Consider the following 18,979-nt stretch of genomic DNA (forward strand, 5'->3'; position numbering starts at 1 on the left):
TGTGTCGCATCATGGAAGGCATTCACCGCGTGGTGAGGCCTCCGCGCTGGTTTAGCACGGGGACTGACAGCGCGGGCAGCAAGGTCCGCGGGCTGGATTAATGAGCCCGGCGAGCTGCATCCAGCCTACAGGCCTTAGTTTGCCAATCCCTGGCCTATACTTAGTTTTTGCTTACTCCTTTGAGATGAGGAACAACAACCACTTAAGTATCAGTGCCTCCAGGCTACTTCACATTTCACTTTTCTTACAGAAATATTAATTTCATCAAAGGAACAGTCTGCATACCTCATATATGCATGTTGCCACTCTCTGCTGTAAGTGCAATGCAAAGTATTCTGCTAATGTTGCAAAGTATAAGCTTGCTGGAAATACCCAGGTATTTACAGAATTACAGAAAATGGTTTCAGTTTATTATATTAGCAACAGCTGAATTTGGAGATGGTATTTTGAGCAGCTGGGCATTTCCTTTTCTGCTGCAGAGCTGGTGATCCAATCAGTTGCTTTCTGGAATGATATGGAAGCTTGAAAAATATGAACCAGCTGTTTTTGGTGGCTGTCAAAACCGGGGACATTTGAAGCAAAAGGATATGGAAAGTTGGAAGCAGATTGGGATGAAGTGAAATATTCTGTTGTAGACATAAGCATAGAACCAAGGTCCATGGCGGTTCCTTCCTTCTCATGCATGTAGTGCCAAACCGTGGTTTTGTTTGATGTGCAGAGACAGACAGTATGTTGCTTAGAGTGAGATGTGTGCAATAGACATGCTTTGTGTGCTAAAATAACTTGGAGAAGAAGAGAACTAAAACTCTATTTGGGTCTATACCACCTTGGCTGCTTTCTCACTAGGATTGAACCAAGTTATCTAGGGTTAGGATTTTTTGGCATGAAAAGGGACGTTTAGAGGGCATGCAAGCTTACATGCATTTCCCCCCCTTGCACCTGTTATGTTACCTATCTCTCAGGAGCTGCTTTGGTGCCATTTCCTAAACAAAGTGTCTCCCCCACCCTTCTTGCTGTCAATGTGCTCTCAGCCAATCAAGGAGCACATAGCCAGCACAATGATCTCATCAAGGGCAAATGAGGACTTTGCATTGTTTCGCTTTGAATGGAGGGGATGGGGTAAGTGAAAGTGTTGGCCTGTTGCAAAGGCAACCATGCTGTTGCTCCCTGTTCCACTACACAGTGCTGGCAGGCGATGAATCTCTCTGGGGAGTTTGGCATGCAGAGAAGGCTTCCGTGCAACTGTCACTTACTCCGTGAAGAACTGCATCTTAAACGGGATGCATTTTTGAATGCAAATGTCTCCGTACTGCATTGCCTTCTGTGGGATCCAGACACAATATGGGTAGACTTATGCGCATCCCATTGAAAGCAACGTAGCGCAGCATCTAGTATCTATACTGAGACGAGGATTCCTATATGTTTTTTATCTGTAAGCAGCAACTTCGATCCAGTAAATGGAAGGCACACACAAGCCTGGTTCTGCACACTAACTGCACTGTAACTGGATCAGGTCGTCTGTCTTATCCGGGCCATGCTGTATTTGATTTTCTGCCACTGCAGCAAGATGGGGAAGTGTTAGTGTAGTTGTTCTGGCGCATGCTTGTGCATTCCCTTCTTCCTCTCTCCAAACAACTTCCTGTCCGTCCTCCCTGCAAAATCACTGGAAAAAGTAAAGGTTGTTTTCAAGAACATGAATGTCCGTAGCTTTCCTCTCCCTGTTTGGTTCAACTTTAATTGTGACATCAGAGCAGCTAAGTCAGTGGAAGCTACACAGGTCACGATGCTTTTGCCTGAAAAGCCCTAGTACGAAAGCAGAGAATATCAGCTGCTGCCGTAGAAATAGTGTCATCAGTTTCTGGAGCAAACAGACAAGAGAAGTTGAAGCATGCTGCAAGATTTTAATGAGAAAACAAAAATACAGGCTGTTACATTGATGAATTCTTCAGTAAATGCATAGAAATGACAATTGAACCCCCACCATAATTAGATTTGTGGTGTACTGTATATGTTGCAGAATAAAGACAAATTGAGAGGAGGAGGATGGAAAGATAATTCTGCATAAATCACTTTTGTTTCTGTCTCAGAGACATATGAAAGAGACAAGATGATGTAAAAATAAAATAAAATTCAAACCTGAGTGGTTGAAAGGACAATCTGAGGGCTGATTCTGATTTCCCTACAGTTTTCATTATTGAGAACCAGGGAGAAAATGTGTGCCATATTTTCAGCTTGTCTTTTCACAAAATGTTGACAGGCACAAATAGTAAAGACGCTTGTTTTTCCTTGGTGCGTAGCAGTAATAACAATGTGACTGTCTCCTAGATCCCTCATTGTTAATGCCTTGATTTACTGGAATGCGCAGGGACCATTATGGTTCTAAAGGAAATAATTCATTGAAAAATATACAGTACAATGCAAGCGAAATCCATGAGAGATTACAGCCCCATTTGAAGAGCTGATGTGGTTCAGTAACTGGAGAGATGGGGAGAAAATTTCATTTGTCATGGACTTGTTTTTGGCAGGTCATGGTCTGTCACCCTTGGTTCCCTTTCTTAAAATGGGGATAATAGTCATCACAAAGCTGTTGTGAGAGCACAATAAAGCTTGTAAAGCACTTTGCAATTGCCAGCCCTTTATAAATAACAAGTAGCAACAATACTTAGCATTTAATCAATTGATGCAGTCTCTGCCTAGAAGAAAACTGGCAGCTAGCAACTTTGCCGTTCGAAAGCTTTGTCTGATCGCCAGTGGTGTGCCTTTTTATGTTCATAGTACATTTAATGTGTTACCACTTCAAACTTTGCCTATCCAAACAAGGAAAAGTAAACTTTAGAAACTGCTCAAATGTAATTTTTAAAGACATTGTTAATTGTGTAGCTTTTTTTTTTTTAGTTGTAGGGCTATTATGCTGGCCACTGAGGTCAGGAAACTGGTAGAACAGTTCTCTGTTAAAGTTAAGCTGCTAAGAGTTTTGCTTTACAATGTCTGTACCTTTTTATTTTGTCTTTATTTATGGCAGTTCTAAACAGCTTTCATATTAAAAAAAAAATACTCAGTTTGTGCCACAAAACACATTTTGAACAAGAAGACGGCTAAAGACTCAGCAATAAAAGGAATAAATAATAAAAGGTATAGTGGAAAACCAGAGCTGTTTTATAGAAAATAGCAAATTAGTCTTTTGTAATGGTGAGCAACCTGCAATACCAGTTGAAACCAGCCATTTGAGGCTACAATTCTGTACAAACTTGCTTACGAGTAGACATTCATAGGCCTGCATTGTTGGTGACACTTGGAAGAGTTTTGGTGCACCCTGACATGTGCACAGGCATTTTTTTGTTGCTGTAACGCCTTTTCACAGATTTTCCAAGCATGCCGCATAAAATGGGTGGCAGAATGATAGTGGACATGCCTGTTAACACGGACACCAGGAAAATAATTTTGAAAGGGACTGGCTGCCTAAAGAGTTTGTCCCCCACTGATGTAGTGAAATGCTGTTTCATGCTTATCCGTTGGATGAGGACGATTACAGGAAGGATAACAAACCTGTGACTTTCATGAAGATGCCTTCTCGCTGCAGGCTTTTCTTCTGATGAAAGGATTAATGTGAAACTAATTGAAGGCCAGAAAGGTCTCTGTGGTTGGTTGAGTGTGCTGATCTCATCTTTCAAAGATGAGGTGAATAACGTAATTTTGGATTTACAGTGGCATTTCTCTGAGTCTTGCTTTTGAATAGTATTTTTTTCATACTCATCTATAGAAAGAAGGCCAGTAAGTCCAAACATCATGAATGCTGCTACTAAATACTTGAATAGCCACCTTCAGTTTTGCAGAAGTAATACCTCTGATGACTGTTCTGTAGTACGGAAAACGTTTTAGTATCTGAATCACCCCCCGAATTTCCCACTTGTTAGTTTGAAAACACTCATGAGGGTTATAGATGGGAGGAACTACTCTGTGAATTTCTTAAAAGCTGTTAACACCTGTTGTATAACTTTAGTTTTAGTTACAAAACTTTAGATTTAGCTCCATTTTGCGGTTAAAGACAAACCCACCTAATTTGCACACTGGAAAACAGTAATTGAATCATATCCTGCCTGGTAAGGAGCAGAACTGTCCAAGAAGTTTAGATTGCACAACTTCCAATGGCTTGTGACAAATTCTAATTTTGGAAGTTAATTGCTGGTTGTGTTGCTGGGGGTGGTGAGGGAAGGGAGGAATCTGGTACATCAGTGTGTGTGCAATTAGCGCTTAGGACATTAAGGCTGAAATCCTGTACCCACTTAACCTGTGAGCAAGTCTAATTGAAATCATGGGAATCTTTGAGTAGGCATGCATAGGATGGGATCCGGGACTTGCTTAGAGGAACAGGTGTTAAGGGCTCCTGTGCATGTTGTATAAGAATATTTATAAAGGCACAACTCTGGCAACAAATAAACCTTATTTTATTTTCTTCTTGTTGCTCCTATTTAACTCCCATATTTAACTCCCAAATATGATTCTGAGCTTCATGGGAGTATCTAGAATTTGTGGCTGCTCAAGAACAGCGATGCACATTTGTTTTATGGCTGAAATCATTTAGTATAAACAAGAATTTTAATTAATGCAGCTTATTACTAACTGTTATAAGCAAGCAGATGCTCAGTGCTGCTATCCTTGGCTTTTTACATAAAATGTGCACTTCCATATTCATTGCTACAGATTCTACGGTGGTAAGGGAATATTAATGACCGTAAAGTTTGCGTGTCAAATTATTGTGTGTACTATTGTGTTCGAATTCATTTTCTGTAGTGCTCATTATTTGAAATGTCATCTGTCTTACCATAAATGGCATTTATCAGAATGCCTCTTTCTGTAATACTTAATGAAATAATCTGGTGTTGGAGTGGGCACTGTGTAAAAGGAATTTAGTGACAGATTTTCCAGCTATCAAACACTGTTTTACCTCCACCGCCGCCAACCAAATTTCATCTACAACTGTGAATATTAGATTTTGTTTTTTATCAGATAAGTTGGGAAACGAGTGCCTGCACTCAAAACCGAAGCTACTTTTTTATATGAAATAAGTAATAACTTTAATAGCTAATGCCTGTTTTGAATGCCTGAATTTTCTGGTCAAAAATGGTCATGTCTTTGGTCAGAATGATTAGCATTTCCATTAGTTTACTCAGCCATAGTAGACAGGGGCTGGCCCTCAGTTTCCTACTCTAGACCTTCCCAGTTCTCATAGCAGTGGATTTATTATCTTTCTGCCCTGAAAAGCAGCTACTCCAAGTTGCAATTTCAAGTTTATGTAGTAAAATACAACCCAGGTGTTCCATGGAACAAACCTGTGGAACAATGAGAGACTAGGGTAGCAGACATTTTGAGGTAGTTGCGAGTCGCACGGTGTTGAATAAAACTTGCACCACGCTTCGATGGGCATAGTTTTCCGCAGTAGAAAATTAGAAGCTGTCAGCCAGTGACACACTGGAGCTGGACAGGTCCCCTGCCAGGCAACCATCATAGTGAGAAGTCTCCAAGTGGAGAAGAAACAATAAAGGTACAGCAAAAAGAGTGGGGATCTGTCCTGTTTGACCAAGCCACCTCAGTTGACTGTGGCATAAAACTCCCAGGCAAAGCAAATCCGCTGGATGCAAAGCTGGGGTTGCTAAGGCCTTTCATGTAAACCACACAACAGCCCAACAAAATTATGGGGGTGAGGTGTTCACTACTGATGAACCCACTGGTGGTTCTGGCAGGCATCATTAGCGGAGCGGGTGAAGTAAATTCTGAGGTAAAATATCACCCCCAAAATGGCTGTCCTGCTTCTAGAGGTTCTGGTCAGGCTGCACCATCTCTCGAGTGCTCCTGCCCCCGTGTTGAAGGAAGAGAACGCTCCAAGCACAAGGAAGCGACTTCTCAGAACTGCTCCCCATTCCCTTCCCATACTACAGACTAAAAATAAGACTGTAGGGATAAGTTTTTGAGAGACAAATCTCTCTCTCTCTCTCTCTCTCTCTCTCTCTCTCTCTCTCTCTCTCTTGATGGAGTTACAAGTTTGGTGGATCAGGGCATGCTTTTTGACAAAGTCGCCCATGATATTCTTACAGAGCAGCTGGTAAAAAGTGGTCTGGGTGAGGTGGATTTGTAGTTGGTTGACTGACCGAACCCAAAGAGTGCTCACTAATGGTTCTTGGTCATCTTGGAAAAAAGTGACAAGTGGGACATGCCATACAGCTCTGCCCTGGGCCTGAAGGTGTTGATGGGATGCTCATCAGATTTATAGATGACACCAAACTGGGTGGGGTAGCTAAAGCCACTGAAGACAGAATTGGGATTCAAAATGACATTAACAGGTTGGAGAACTGCGCCAAAACTAACAAAATGCATTTCAATAGGGACAAATGTGGCTGATGTTATTAAATGCAGTGATAGTGTTGCCTGAGTAGACAGTGTTGCAATCTTTCAGGGTGAAGGCATAGTTCTAGGGTTTATACTTTTTGGTATGTGGTCCTTTGATGCTGCTGTGTAGGATGTAGAAAGGAGAGAGATTTCTGTGAGTGAGGAAATGCCTGTCAATATCAGTCCTTGTGAACAGTTACAGGTAGGTAGCTGTGTTGGTCTGCCGTAGTCGAAACAAAATTTTAAAAAATCCTTCCAGTAGCACCTTAGAGACCAACTAAGTTTGTTATTGGTATGAGCTTTCATGTGCGTGCACACGGCTTCAGATACCTATTATTTTGTTTCGACTACGGCAGACCAACACGGCTACCTACCTGTAACTAGAACTATGGAAGGTACCACATTGAGCTGCATGAAATGGAAGTCCATCAACCTCACCAGGTATCTGAAGAAGTGTACATGCACATGAGAGCTCATACCAATAACAAACTTAGTTGGTCTCTAAGGTGCTACTGGAAGGAATTTTTTTATTTTGTTTTGAATTCTTGTGAAGGAAGTATTGTTGTTCAAGATGGCTGTAGAACCATGGCGTAGTTTTACCTGGGAGCCTGTAGATGCTCTTCCTTTCTCTCCTGAGCCTGTCCTGTCCTACAGAATCTCGAGCTTCTGCCATTATAATACGCTTACAGGCTGGCTGTATAAAGACGCTTGCATGGAACAATATGAAAGTATCTGCTTTAATAAGGTTACAAGATGGTCTAAGGGCCCTTTTTAAACAAATTAATCCCATAGTGCATATGGGACTATCACCACCTTTGTACTGTGATAATCTCGGATAGCATTACCATATTTTTCCGTCTATAAGATGCCCCCATGTATAAGACCCCCCATTTTGGGGGACTCAATTTTAAGAAAACGAGGGGAGATGGCCCAGAGTTGTTGAGCATCTCCCCCCATGCAGCTGCGGGCAGGAAACACTCCCTATATCGTTTCTCGCACGCAGCGGCCTCGGTGGAAGTTGCGCTCCCGCCAGCCATCCAGTTGGCAGGAGCGCAACCTATCCCAATGCCGCTGCACGCAGGAAATGACCCAGGGAGCTCCTGGCGACACGCAGCCTCCCCTCCCCCAAAGTTGTTGAGTCTCTCCCCCCATGCAGCTGCAGGCAGGAAACACCCCCCCCCCCGATTGCTTGAAGCAGCATCGGGGGAATCTGCGCTCCCGCCAACCGACTGGCTGGCGGCGTAGTGCTTCTCCCCACCCCACCCCCAAGCTACTACCCGTGTACTGGACGACCCCAGTTTTTTGACATGATTTTTGAGTCAAAAAATCTCGTCCAGTACATGGGAAAATACGGTAATTTGCTGTGACTGAACATTGTGACAATTGCCTCTCTCATATCATGCACTGCTACTTTCTTGCCAAGGTAATTGCAGAGTTTCATGAAAGAAAGATGTAGCAACCTAATAATGATTGCTGTAGATGTAGCAACCCAATTATAATTTCAAGCCATAAAGTACACTTTGCTATTTAAAATTCTTAGCAGGAAAATTGAAGATGTAGATCAGAAAAAAGTCTCTAAGAAGTCAGAGTAGAAAGATAAGTGTACTTGAAACTGTTTGCAAATAGTAGCAGACTCCTTAAATATAGATGGGTGAATCCCTCTTCTGTTGTATTCAGAAAGAGGCTATTTCAGTTGGTTATTTTGCAGAATATTCTCTGGGTGCCCTAAACTGGGCTTGTTGTGGGGAAATAATGTTCTTAGCATATGTGTGTGCATGTGTGCCTGATCATCCATAGCTTTAAATATTTTTTTAAAAGCTTATATTACTCTCCAATGTACTTATAATTTAATAACTACTTTACCTTCTCTCTTTCAGATATTGTTTTGTTTTTGCTTTGGGATACCTCACTGTGTGCCAAATTTCTAGAGTCTATATCTTTGATTACGGACAATATTCTGCTGATTTTTCTGGGTAAGAATAAATAATACTTTCTATATCCCAGTTGTTTCTCTAGCTAAAATATAGTGGATTGTATCCAATTAAGACAGATTCAGAGCAGACCCATTAAAATCAATTGACATTAGTTATGTATTGGTTGGATACAACCCACTGAGGATAGATAGATAGATAGATAGATAGATAGATAGATAGATAGATGATAGACAGACAGACAGATGAGTTAAATATGTTTTCCTGGAACTGTATACATGTGTGCACAATTTAAAAGTTCTTTAATCAGTTTCTATGAGTTTCTTTTGAGATCTTTCCCTATTTATCTACAATAGGAGAAGAACTCTGTACAATCCTCTCCATGCATGTAATGGTTCTAGGGGTTGCTCGTGCATAAGCCGGTGCAAACACCTGGCTGGATTGCCAAAGTGAACCTTTTCTGTCCACTCACCCGTGGCTGTCTCAATCGCTGGCAGAATCCGTCAGTGGGCGTTTCTTAAACTTCTTCCAGCAAAGAAGCTCTTTGACGCCTAGTCTTCTCCTACTCTCTCTGCGCAAAAGCCTTCTGCACAAGGAGGGCGTAGGCAGCGGAGGACCTCTACTCTCCCTGCTGGTCCCCGGCAAGGAGTCATGGGACCGCCTCGCCGCTTCCCCCATCTGCCCCCCTTCTCCACTGGTGCTATGCTGATTCTCTTCCCCAGAAGATGGGCTGCCTCTCCCAATCCCGGGACGCTCTCCGGAATCCCTCTGGATTTTGCTCTCTCCCTGCGGCACTGATGGCAGTTCCCTGACAATGCATGTAGCTTTATACTGATATATCTGTCTGGGAAGGACTGCTACCACACAAATTTCTACCTAGATTCACCACAGCTCCTTTTGGAGTTTAGATAGATGCAACATAGGAAATCCCTTGTGCTACTTTCCTGTGAAAATCCTCCCGCCCAAAGCTGTTGTTTGCCATTTGGGGCAAAACATTTAATACTGCCTCTCCATTTAACATGTGCTGATGGTGATGTGCAATAAAAACACAAGTATTAAAAATGGCTCTCTTCATGCTGTTCTCTTCAACCAGTTATCTTTCTCCTCTCCTTGGTACAAGAGGGTTTTGTAGAGCCTGTTGAGGGAGTCAAAATCCCTCCTTTATCTGGGGTTGGCGTGGGACCTCTCCATATTACCATTTATTTACATTGTGAAAATGTGTTTTGATTTTTCTAGTCTGAATTGTGTAATCAGGGAATGGTGTTTCTCCTGAGTACCGATGGATCTTTGCTATATTGCTTTCTCTGTTATTATAATTACCATTACCCAAGTGACTAAAAGGCAGAAAACAATGTCTTCCGCAACATGCAGGAAAACCAATATGCTCCCTACAGGCTGGCTGTACAAAGACACTAATTACTTTTTATTGCTTTTAAAATAAGTTCAATTTTTCAAAGTCAGCTGTATTCTAATATTTATGGAGCAAATATGTGGCTGACTGCATGTGCCTGACAGGCTCAAACAACACTGCTGTATTTACTAGGGACATCCATTTTTTCAGGTACCTCTACCTGGTGAGTAATGCCCCAGATCTGGGAGTGTCTCTTAAAAAAAATAACCTAGACTTGCCATTTGCCAGGTTTTACTCTCTTCCATTGGCTTTCAAGAACACCTGTGTATATGGGAATGGCTTTCATGGTGGGAAATCATGCATTTTGTCTCTGGCACATATGTGCGTAAATAAATGCATAAACATGAATGCCAAGGAATGGCTCAGACATCATGAGAAGAAGCATGCAAGAGCATCAGGTTTGACTGCTCCATCCTCTTCTTCACACTCTTCTGATGAAGGAATTCTGCTGCTGGTTTGTGGGAAACCATATTGTTGTTTTGCCCAATCACAAAGCTTGTCCACAAATCAAGCATGGAAATAAATGGCAACCCTGATTAAACTGTTAATCTTGTTATGCTAGCTCAAATGAAATGGTCATTTGTTTTCTTACACTTGTCACCCCACCCTTCCTCCAAGGTCTCCCTTCTTTTAACCTGTGTATATATCTGGCAAAAAGAGGAAACCCTATGGGTTTCCTTTGGGAAAGCATTCCACAGTTGCATAACCACCATGGAAAGGTCATGCTTAGTTGCTGAATATCCCAGAATAGCTTCAAAACCAAAGCCTCTTGACAATGATCTGAATTCCTGGGTATCAAACAATATAGTTGGTTGGTTTAGTATTGATGCTAATGCCACTGGTTTCTCTTCCACACAGGCTGACCTAAGACCTACTCATAAAAAGACTTCTAGTGGCATGTATTAAAAACAAATTAATGGCACGTTCAGTTCTATCTTTCTGTTGGAAAGCAATACTTTTATGGGTGAGATCTGCATGTTCTGTTTCTGAAGTCTTTTATTTTTTCATTTCCCTCTCACTTTGTCACAGCCCAATGATGATAATTACACAGAAAATCACAAGCTTGGCGTATGAAATTCATGATGGTAAGACTTTGGGGGGGCTGGGGGCAGGACGGTGAGCTAAATTCTCTCTTGTTAATGCCGTCTCCTGCAGTGTGGAACATAAGCCATGTGGCCATGTTTATTTTCACATGTCTTTTAACAGGAATTGGAGATGCATAATTGTACCAATATGTTTGTCTGTTAATGAGGGGAATGCTATGTGACAGTAAACAACAACAACCAAAAATACAACAGCCAGAACTATGTAAAAACTCTCAAGGAAGCTTCTTTGCTCATGCTGAACATGTAGCAGGTCATGCAAGGATATCTTTTATTCTCTATTCTGGCAGTCCTTTACAATAGGTGAAGGAGTTGTGCTTATTGCCAAATTAACAAAACAGATAACTGGTGACTGTAAGGGCTGAATATTATACTACTATTTAGCTGTTCTGTGCCTTGTTCAACTGTCCTTGGTTTTTGTATGTAATATGAATCTAGCAATATTGTGGTATGTAAAGTTATGAAGACAGATAATAAAAGAGTTCAGATATACTAAACTGGAGCTGTTGTTACTGATCAGTTTAGATAGTCATTCTTATACGGAGGAGGATGTTTTGGGACCAAGTAAGTTACCCAGTTTATTTGAAAAAAATAGGGACATAATGCTAAATCAAGGTTCAGTGTTAGAAAAATCTTGATAATCCTTGGGCTTTTATGTTCCCCTCTTCAATGAGGAGAGCAGAACCTTCCATGATGGATAAGCTGCAATTTTTATCATGCCCCCAAACCCTACATTAATCTTAACTAAGGTTACTTGAAGCAAGCCTGCTTTTTAAACCATGGTTTGCAGTTGGTTGGTTTCCACTGACCATAGTTAACATTCACTGTAGCTTGTCCAGATTTGAACAATATACCAAGCTGCAGTTTATCTACAAGGGAAATGTAAGCTACTGAGCTCTGAGCTCCTTCTTTATGGCTGCACTGAGGTGTGTTGGGGAGTCCGATGGCCCAAGGCTTACCGCAACCCATTCTTGTGACGCCAAGTTATGGTTTGGCATAAGTGTTGGACCCAGCCCAATACGTTACACTCCCATTTCTTTCCTCAACCCACAGGAATGTTTCGAAAGGAGGAAGAACTGACACAATCACAGCGATGCTTAGCTGTGAGGTAAGTTTTCTCTGCTTCAGTGTAAGCTGCCACCTGGCCCCTCAGACTCCAGCTGCAATCGGCCATTCTGCAGAAAACAGGAAGCCAAGGAGACCCCTTAAAACTCTGGGTTGCATTCTGCTCATTTGTGTAAAGTACAAATGTGAAGCCATTTTGAATTTTTCACCCCCCAAAAGTAGGGTAGAATAATATGCTTTGAATTAATAACTTTGGATATATTATGCTATTGAGACTGATGCAGCTCACTTTACATTTGATATGAGTCAATTCCTCCCAGACCCTTTATTTATATAGACAAGTTTCTAATAGAGTGTTGACTCACCCCTTGGATTTCCCCTTCATTCCAGAAATCAAACCCTGTTAAATAATGCCTGTTAAGAGAAATCAATAAAGTTTGGCTTCAGGATTAAGGAGTAAGGCTGCACTGGCTCGTGGTGGAGTACAGGATCAGGTTTAAGGTGCTGGTTTTAACCTTCAAAGCCCTATTCGGCCTAGGACCCTCGTACCTACGGGACAGCCTCCTTTGGTATGCCCCACGGAGGTCCTTACAGTCTGCAATCAACAACACTCTGAAAATCCTGGGCCCGAGGGAAATTAGCCTGGCCTCAACCAGAGCCAGGGCCTTTTTGGCCGTGGCCCCAGCCTGGTGAACGCTATCCCACAAGAGTCTAGGGCCCTGTGGGATTTGACATCTTTCTGCAGGGCCTGCAAGACGGAGCTGTTCCGCCAGGCCTTTGGCCGGGGGGGGGGGCAGTCTGACCTATTTTCCTTTGTATAAGAACAAGCATGAAGGAGGCCTCCCAGCCTGTTCACAGGTCCTTATATGATAAGTGAAAACAGTTGGTCCTGGCAAGTATTAACTGCTCTCAATCTTAACCGATAACTGCCATTTGTCAAGATTTTAATTTGTCTGAATTAATTTTAAGATGTATTTTAATTAATTGATGCCTGTTTTTATGTATACTGTGTTATTTGTATGATGTTAGCTGCTCTGAGCCTGGCTTCGGCTGGGGAGGGTGGGGTACAAATAAAATTGATGATGATGATGATCCTTGCTTGGTTCATTAATATGGGTGATATGGCGGTAAGGGTGACATTTGCTGGTTCATGTACTAGCCACAGGAACAAAGCTATTCTAAAGCATTCTGGCACATGCAACCTCAGACTGCCAGTAAAGCAAAATAACCACTATGTAAGCTGAATCTTAGGATAAACAACTAATTTCTGTAGCGCGTTGAAAGATTGCTTTCGACTTTTTGTAACATCCCACTATATTCGAGTAGGTTAATCTCTATTCTCTGCGTGGCATTTACTGTAGAAATATTATGTGCTTTGCACCATGTTCAGAGGACTCCCTGGCACTCACGTGCTGCCAGATGCAGAGGAGCATGAGGCATGTGAAACAAAAAATTGTCCTGTGGTTTGATTTCCCCAACTCCCCCTTGTACTATATTGTGCCTGGCATCTTTTCAACTCACATTGACTTGTAGACAAGCGCTAACCAGCTTGGGAACCAACATACAGAATTCTTAGAAACAGCTGGAGAGCCATTGGATTTTTTTGAGGGGGACCCCATGCCTATTAACTTTCTGTCTATATAGCTAAAAGTGGAGGTGTGTGACATCAAGTAGAAATGGAAGTAATTGCAACTAGAATACAATCAGTTTGTAGATTCAGTGTTGTTCTCTTAGAAAATGTCAATGAAAACCTCACCAGATGCTTGTCTTTGAATTACAGGCGCATGCCAAGTCTACTGGAGTATTTAAGTTACAACTGTAATTTCATGGGTATCCTGGCAGGCCCATTATGCTCTTATAAAGACTATATTACTTTCATTGAAGGCAGATCATACCAACTGACACAGTCTGAAGCAAATGGGAAAGAAGAGATAAAATATGAACAAACAGATCCCTCTCCAAATGTAAGATCTACGGCTTTTTTTTATTTTTTTGCTGTGCTGCTGTTCTTCTTATGCATGAGAAGCTTTGTTTGCATTACGTGTTCTTTGCAGGCATAACTCTCTCAAGCTGTATCTTGAACATGAGTGGGGATCATTCACGAATGGCACAGTTCTGTCTTCAAAAAGAAAATATTACCTATGTCTAAAGGTAGATATTCTCCATAGATACTCATTAATGGACCTTGTGGGCCAACGTATAGTAGCCTCGGAAGCAGTTACATATTTCAAAACACACTTTTAATGTAATTTTCCTGCTGCTCCTAGTATTAATGAGTTCTTTTGCAGCAGCAGGCAAGAAGAATGAATGAAGAAACTATGTACAGCGGTACCTCGGTTTTCAAACATCTCCGTTGACTGGTGTTTCAGTTTTCGAACGCCGTAAAGCTGGAAGTAAATGCTTCGGTTTTCGAACACGCCTTGGAAGTTGAACATGAAATGCAGCTTCCATATTGAGTTTTCCATTTTGAGGCGTCTGTTTTTGAACGTTTCAGAGCTCAAATGGTCTTCCAGAATGGATTACGTTCCGAAACTGAGGTACCGCTGTACTTTTTGTTAGATCTTATAATCTGAAGTAATACAGGGTGGTATTCCAACTAGATTTTTCCCAGGGGACATCCTTTGAAATGGATGAATCTTAAGTAAGTTAGGGCCATTGAAATGAATGAATCTGAGTAAAACTTGGCTGAATAGCTCCCTGTATTATTTTGGATTCTAAGGTCTAACAAGTTTGTTTCGTTTGTTGCACTAGCAGAATTTGTCATGCTGGCTCCTGCCAGCACAACTGTTTAGTTGAATCGGGCCCCATATCTGCTTAGACGCAGTCTTCTGCTGCTGTCTCCACTACCATCCCTAAAGCTGGTGTAAATATTGGTGATGGGAGAAGTTGCAGAGGAAATGACTGATGCCAAGCATGGTGGACCAGGGTTAAATGTGAGCTTGGGTGGCTCAACTCACAGTAGCTAAGGGACTACTGAACTTCAGGAGTTCATTGCCAACCTCCTCCACCTCCCTGGCCTAGAAATGAGAAAATCTTCTCTGTTCCTAACATAGAACCATGTGGTTGACAAAGAGATGGCCCTTTGCATTTTTACTGTATAAACTTGCTAGAAAACTCCCAAGTGTTGGTCAAGCGCAGGGTCTATAATTGAGCCTTTATAAAGAACTCTACCTTCAAAATCTCAGCCGATCACACAGTACAGGTAAGTCATCTTTAGCTGTATTGCTCACATGCTTGACATTTTTAGTTACTTACGCTGCACTAGCTTTCTGACATTACTTTTAAGGGAACCTGTGTTTGCTCTTGATATTTTACACTTCCCAACTGGCGTTAAAAGAGAAATCTGGCTGCATTTTATAACGCCAGTGAGTATTGTGTGCTTCTTGGGAAATAACGTGGATCGTACAACTCTTTGCCCCTTGCTGCGTTTGCTGTATCAGGTTGCTAGCTCAACTTGCTTACTTACATAAAAGAGCTGCACTTCAGTTTGCCATCTTGCTGAAATGCTTATCTAAGTGGGGGATTTTTGGCTGAATTTTCATACTGTTTTTTTCTTTTATTTTAAAGAATAACAATGCATCATTAGATTAAGTTTAGCTTTCTTGGGTAATGAGGATCAGCAAACGGGAAGCTCTAGATGAAAGAACTCTCTTTCCCCAAATCTAATAAGCTTCCTTTCTCGTTTGAGTTTTATTTCTGTAGCATAAAATTAACGACAGTCCCTTCTCCTTCTGCTAACTTCGTTAGGCGCATGATATGAGCTTAATGTAAGTTTCTACTGTGCTAATTGCATGTTAACTGAATATAGTCAACATTCTCAAGTGATTTACCTCATATCTCCCTCCTATTGTGCCTTTTTACAAGCTATCATTTGTTGGTGCTCAAACTGGTGTCAACTGTCTGAAATTAATGTCTATCTTCGTAAGTTTCTTTTTCTTATAGCTATTAGCTACCCTTAAACTCCCATGTTCTTGTGGAACACGTTCCCTTTGCTTATGGCTTCTTAGTAATATTTTTAGCTATTTAACCCCTTGTTAATTGCCTCAATGTGTGCGTAACTCCTTGTGCAGCAGTCCCAAACGCCACAAGCTTTGCTGAACTAATTATATTTTGTGAAGCTGCCAAGTAAGCATCAAAATGAGCTCCACTCCAAACAGGTGTCTTAAAATAAAGTTTTAACCACCTAGGACCTGCTTTAACATCCACTGAGATTAGTTGCTGTCTTTCCCAGTGGGACATTGAATCTTAGGCATCAGATACAGAGTTAACACATAAAGTAATAATTTCTAAAATGCTTTCCAGCGCTCAGAATGTTTCATAATTTTGTGGGTGCCCACTTATGTGGAGTTTGTGTAGCAAAGTGGAGAGTGGTATGGTATAATATAATTGGATTTTTAAAATTTTATTTCATGTGTAGCCCATGGATATATTTCATGAATACATATTCTGTGGAGGGTAGTATACATGTTTTCCATCTAGAAACCGACCAGATCCAAACCTGATTAGCTTCGGCAGGGTTGTTGTATCCTGCCCCTTCAGGCCATGGTTGTGAGTTATGAGTCAGGAAATCACAGCTTTAAATCTCAGTCATGAATTAATGGAGTGCCCTTTGGCGAGCCATTGGCTGCATTTCCACATCACGCTAAGCTGTGGATTAGCTAGATGTGAACATGTGTAGCCCTTCCTAGTTTTGTGTGCTTCTGCTTTTAGTTAATCACAATTAGTTATGCCATCCAAACTTGGCAAATGCTAGTTAATCATGCAAGTTTCAAACAAGTCAACTTTAGACCCTGTTTTCTGAAACAGGTTTGTTTAAGCTATCCATTGTTAAGAGCAGTTATGCAGCAATCTGTTGCTAAACCAAAATGGTAGCCAAAGCTTCTGAACTCCACCCAGCCTCATGGGAAGATGCTGGACGAATCTGTATCTCTATTATCTATATCTATTTAGAAAATTAGGAACATCTAAAAGCATTTTAAAACAGCCACATACCCTCACAACTAATGATTTAAGGTTCCTGGGAACAGTATTTTTCAGTTGTCATATAACTGAGTAAATAAGAGGGTTTTTAAAAATTTCTCCTGGGCATTAGTGAGAGAGAATGATGCTGCCTTACCAGGGAAGACCAAGGAAGGCATTCCACAAGCAGGAAACTTGCCAGTGAGAAGGCACTGTCATGAATCATTGCTAATTGGGCAGTCGTGGATCATTGCTAACTGCTCATCATCAGCCCTGAGATGATTGCTATCATATCTTTATTCTGAGCATTTATAGGATACCCTATAACAAGTTTTAGGGTAGCTAACAGCAAAGTTTAAACAAATTAAACAGTCAGTGAAACAGTAACACAATGGGAAATATAAGCAATAAAGCAAGTATTGCTTTCAGGGTCATTATACTCTTACTGAAATGACATTGTGTGAAGAACTTGAGTATTCATCATCAGCATCATCAGCTTTGTAATGGAGGCTGGAATGATGACTTGCCCAACGGGCCCCTGATAAGCCAAGCAAGCAGCCAAAACGAAACCAATATCCAATCCCAGCACTCTATGCTTCTTCACCACACCGACACAATTAAGTATTTTGACTTAACAAAAAAGAGAGACCAGCATCCTATAGATAAAAACAGTAAACGAAGGAAGGTCAGTTGCTCATGTTGAAACGTGGTGAATATGTAACTGGAATGGATCTTTGACAATCACAAAAACATAACAGCACACATAAAATGGCCCAGTGCAAACTTGTGTAACATACAGTAAGACAGAAAACAAATAGTCTTATACATATGCAATAATTACCCATTTGCAGGACATTGCAGAATCATCAGACATTCTTGTAATGAATATAATTGATGGATAGCCAGGAAAGAGCTGTTTTGATTAGTTGTTCCTAGTAAGCAGGGCCAGCCCACTCATGAGGCAAGGGGAGGCGAGTGCCTCAGGCGGCAGGATCCACAGGGGCTGCAGATCCCGATGTTGATCTTTATTTCTCCCTTGTTCCTGATGTAGATCTTTACTCACCCCTTCTTGCATGGCGGGGAGAGGGGGACACTATTTTGGGGTCTGCCTCAGGTGCTAAACTGTTTTGGGCTGGTCCTGATACTGAGTATATAGTGCCCCCGCTACCCGTAACATAGTTTTTATTCCTTTTCCTCTTTAAACTGTTTAACATGGTTGCGTTGAGATACATCTTTGTTTACATTAGGGCATATGACATGCAACAATTAAATAAATCTAAAACAACAATGAACAATCAGATAAACGTTTCTAGGATATAGTAATTTTAATGGGATTGCTTTATTGTGTATTTAGTTATGGATGTTTACATATATAAATGTTGGTACACCTAGTTTTATTCTTTCTAAACTTTCATAGAAGCTTATTTCGGTATATATATATAAAAAATAATATTAAGTCTATTTTAGAAAGTTTCCGCTCTAAAAGGTACTTAATGAACCACCCATGTATTTTGAAAACATAGATAATTCATATTTCATTTGCAAAGGAGTGTCACTTTGCTCAACCAATGAAATCTCTTTTAGAACATTTTTAATTGCCTGTAGAAAACTCAAACAAACAGATGAGTTAAAAACATCTCTTAAAACCACTTTTGAATATCACTAATGCAAATTTTGAAACGTGCAAAAAAACTTTCTCATTTTAAGGCTTGACTTTAAGATAAAAAATATATACGGTATGTGAAAAATGATAAATATGTCAGAGAGTTGGCCCTCACTCTAAAATGGGTTAAATGAACAAAAAGCCGTATTGAATAAAAACCTACTCCAATTTTTGGAGGATTTCATATGAGCTCAAAATTGTGTAACACATGAATTAAGGAACAAGTGCTGTTAAAGAAACGAGGACAAATTTAAGTAATAATTTAGCTCTCTGAGGCATCGTACCTAAGTTTACTTTCATCAGCAAGTGTATGATTCCAGTTCTAGGAATTTTTCTATATGCAGTTTAAAAATCTGTTGATAGATTTGGCAGTTATTTTCTAGTTTTGATAAATAGTAATAGCTCAGATTGTTACGATTAGTTAAGACTGGCTATTCTGAGGAAACAGCATTAAGGATTTCTG

At 40.9% G+C, this 18,979-nt stretch overlaps 1 protein-coding gene across 2 annotated transcripts in view; it reads left to right on the plus strand.

Moving 5' to 3' along the window:
* MBOAT2 (membrane bound glycerophospholipid O-acyltransferase 2) overlaps positions 1 to 18,979 on the plus strand; it is a 71,282-nt gene that overhangs the window by 36,577 nt on the left and 15,726 nt on the right. For both annotated transcript variants that reach the window (XM_083432364.1, XM_083432365.1), the window contains exons 4-7: positions 8,262 to 8,357; positions 10,756 to 10,811; positions 11,883 to 11,937; positions 13,675 to 13,858. In XM_083432364.1, the coding sequence (XP_083288490.1) occupies positions 8,262 to 8,357; positions 10,756 to 10,811; positions 11,883 to 11,937; positions 13,675 to 13,858 (391 nt within the window). The remainder of the gene's footprint in view (positions 1 to 8,261; positions 8,358 to 10,755; positions 10,812 to 11,882; positions 11,938 to 13,674; positions 13,859 to 18,979) is intronic.

The sequence above is a fragment of the Podarcis tiliguerta genome (genome assembly GCF_965153285.1).
Source record: "Podarcis tiliguerta genome assembly, chromosome: 3".
NCBI lineage: Eukaryota > Metazoa > Chordata > Lepidosauria > Squamata > Lacertidae > Podarcis > Podarcis tiliguerta.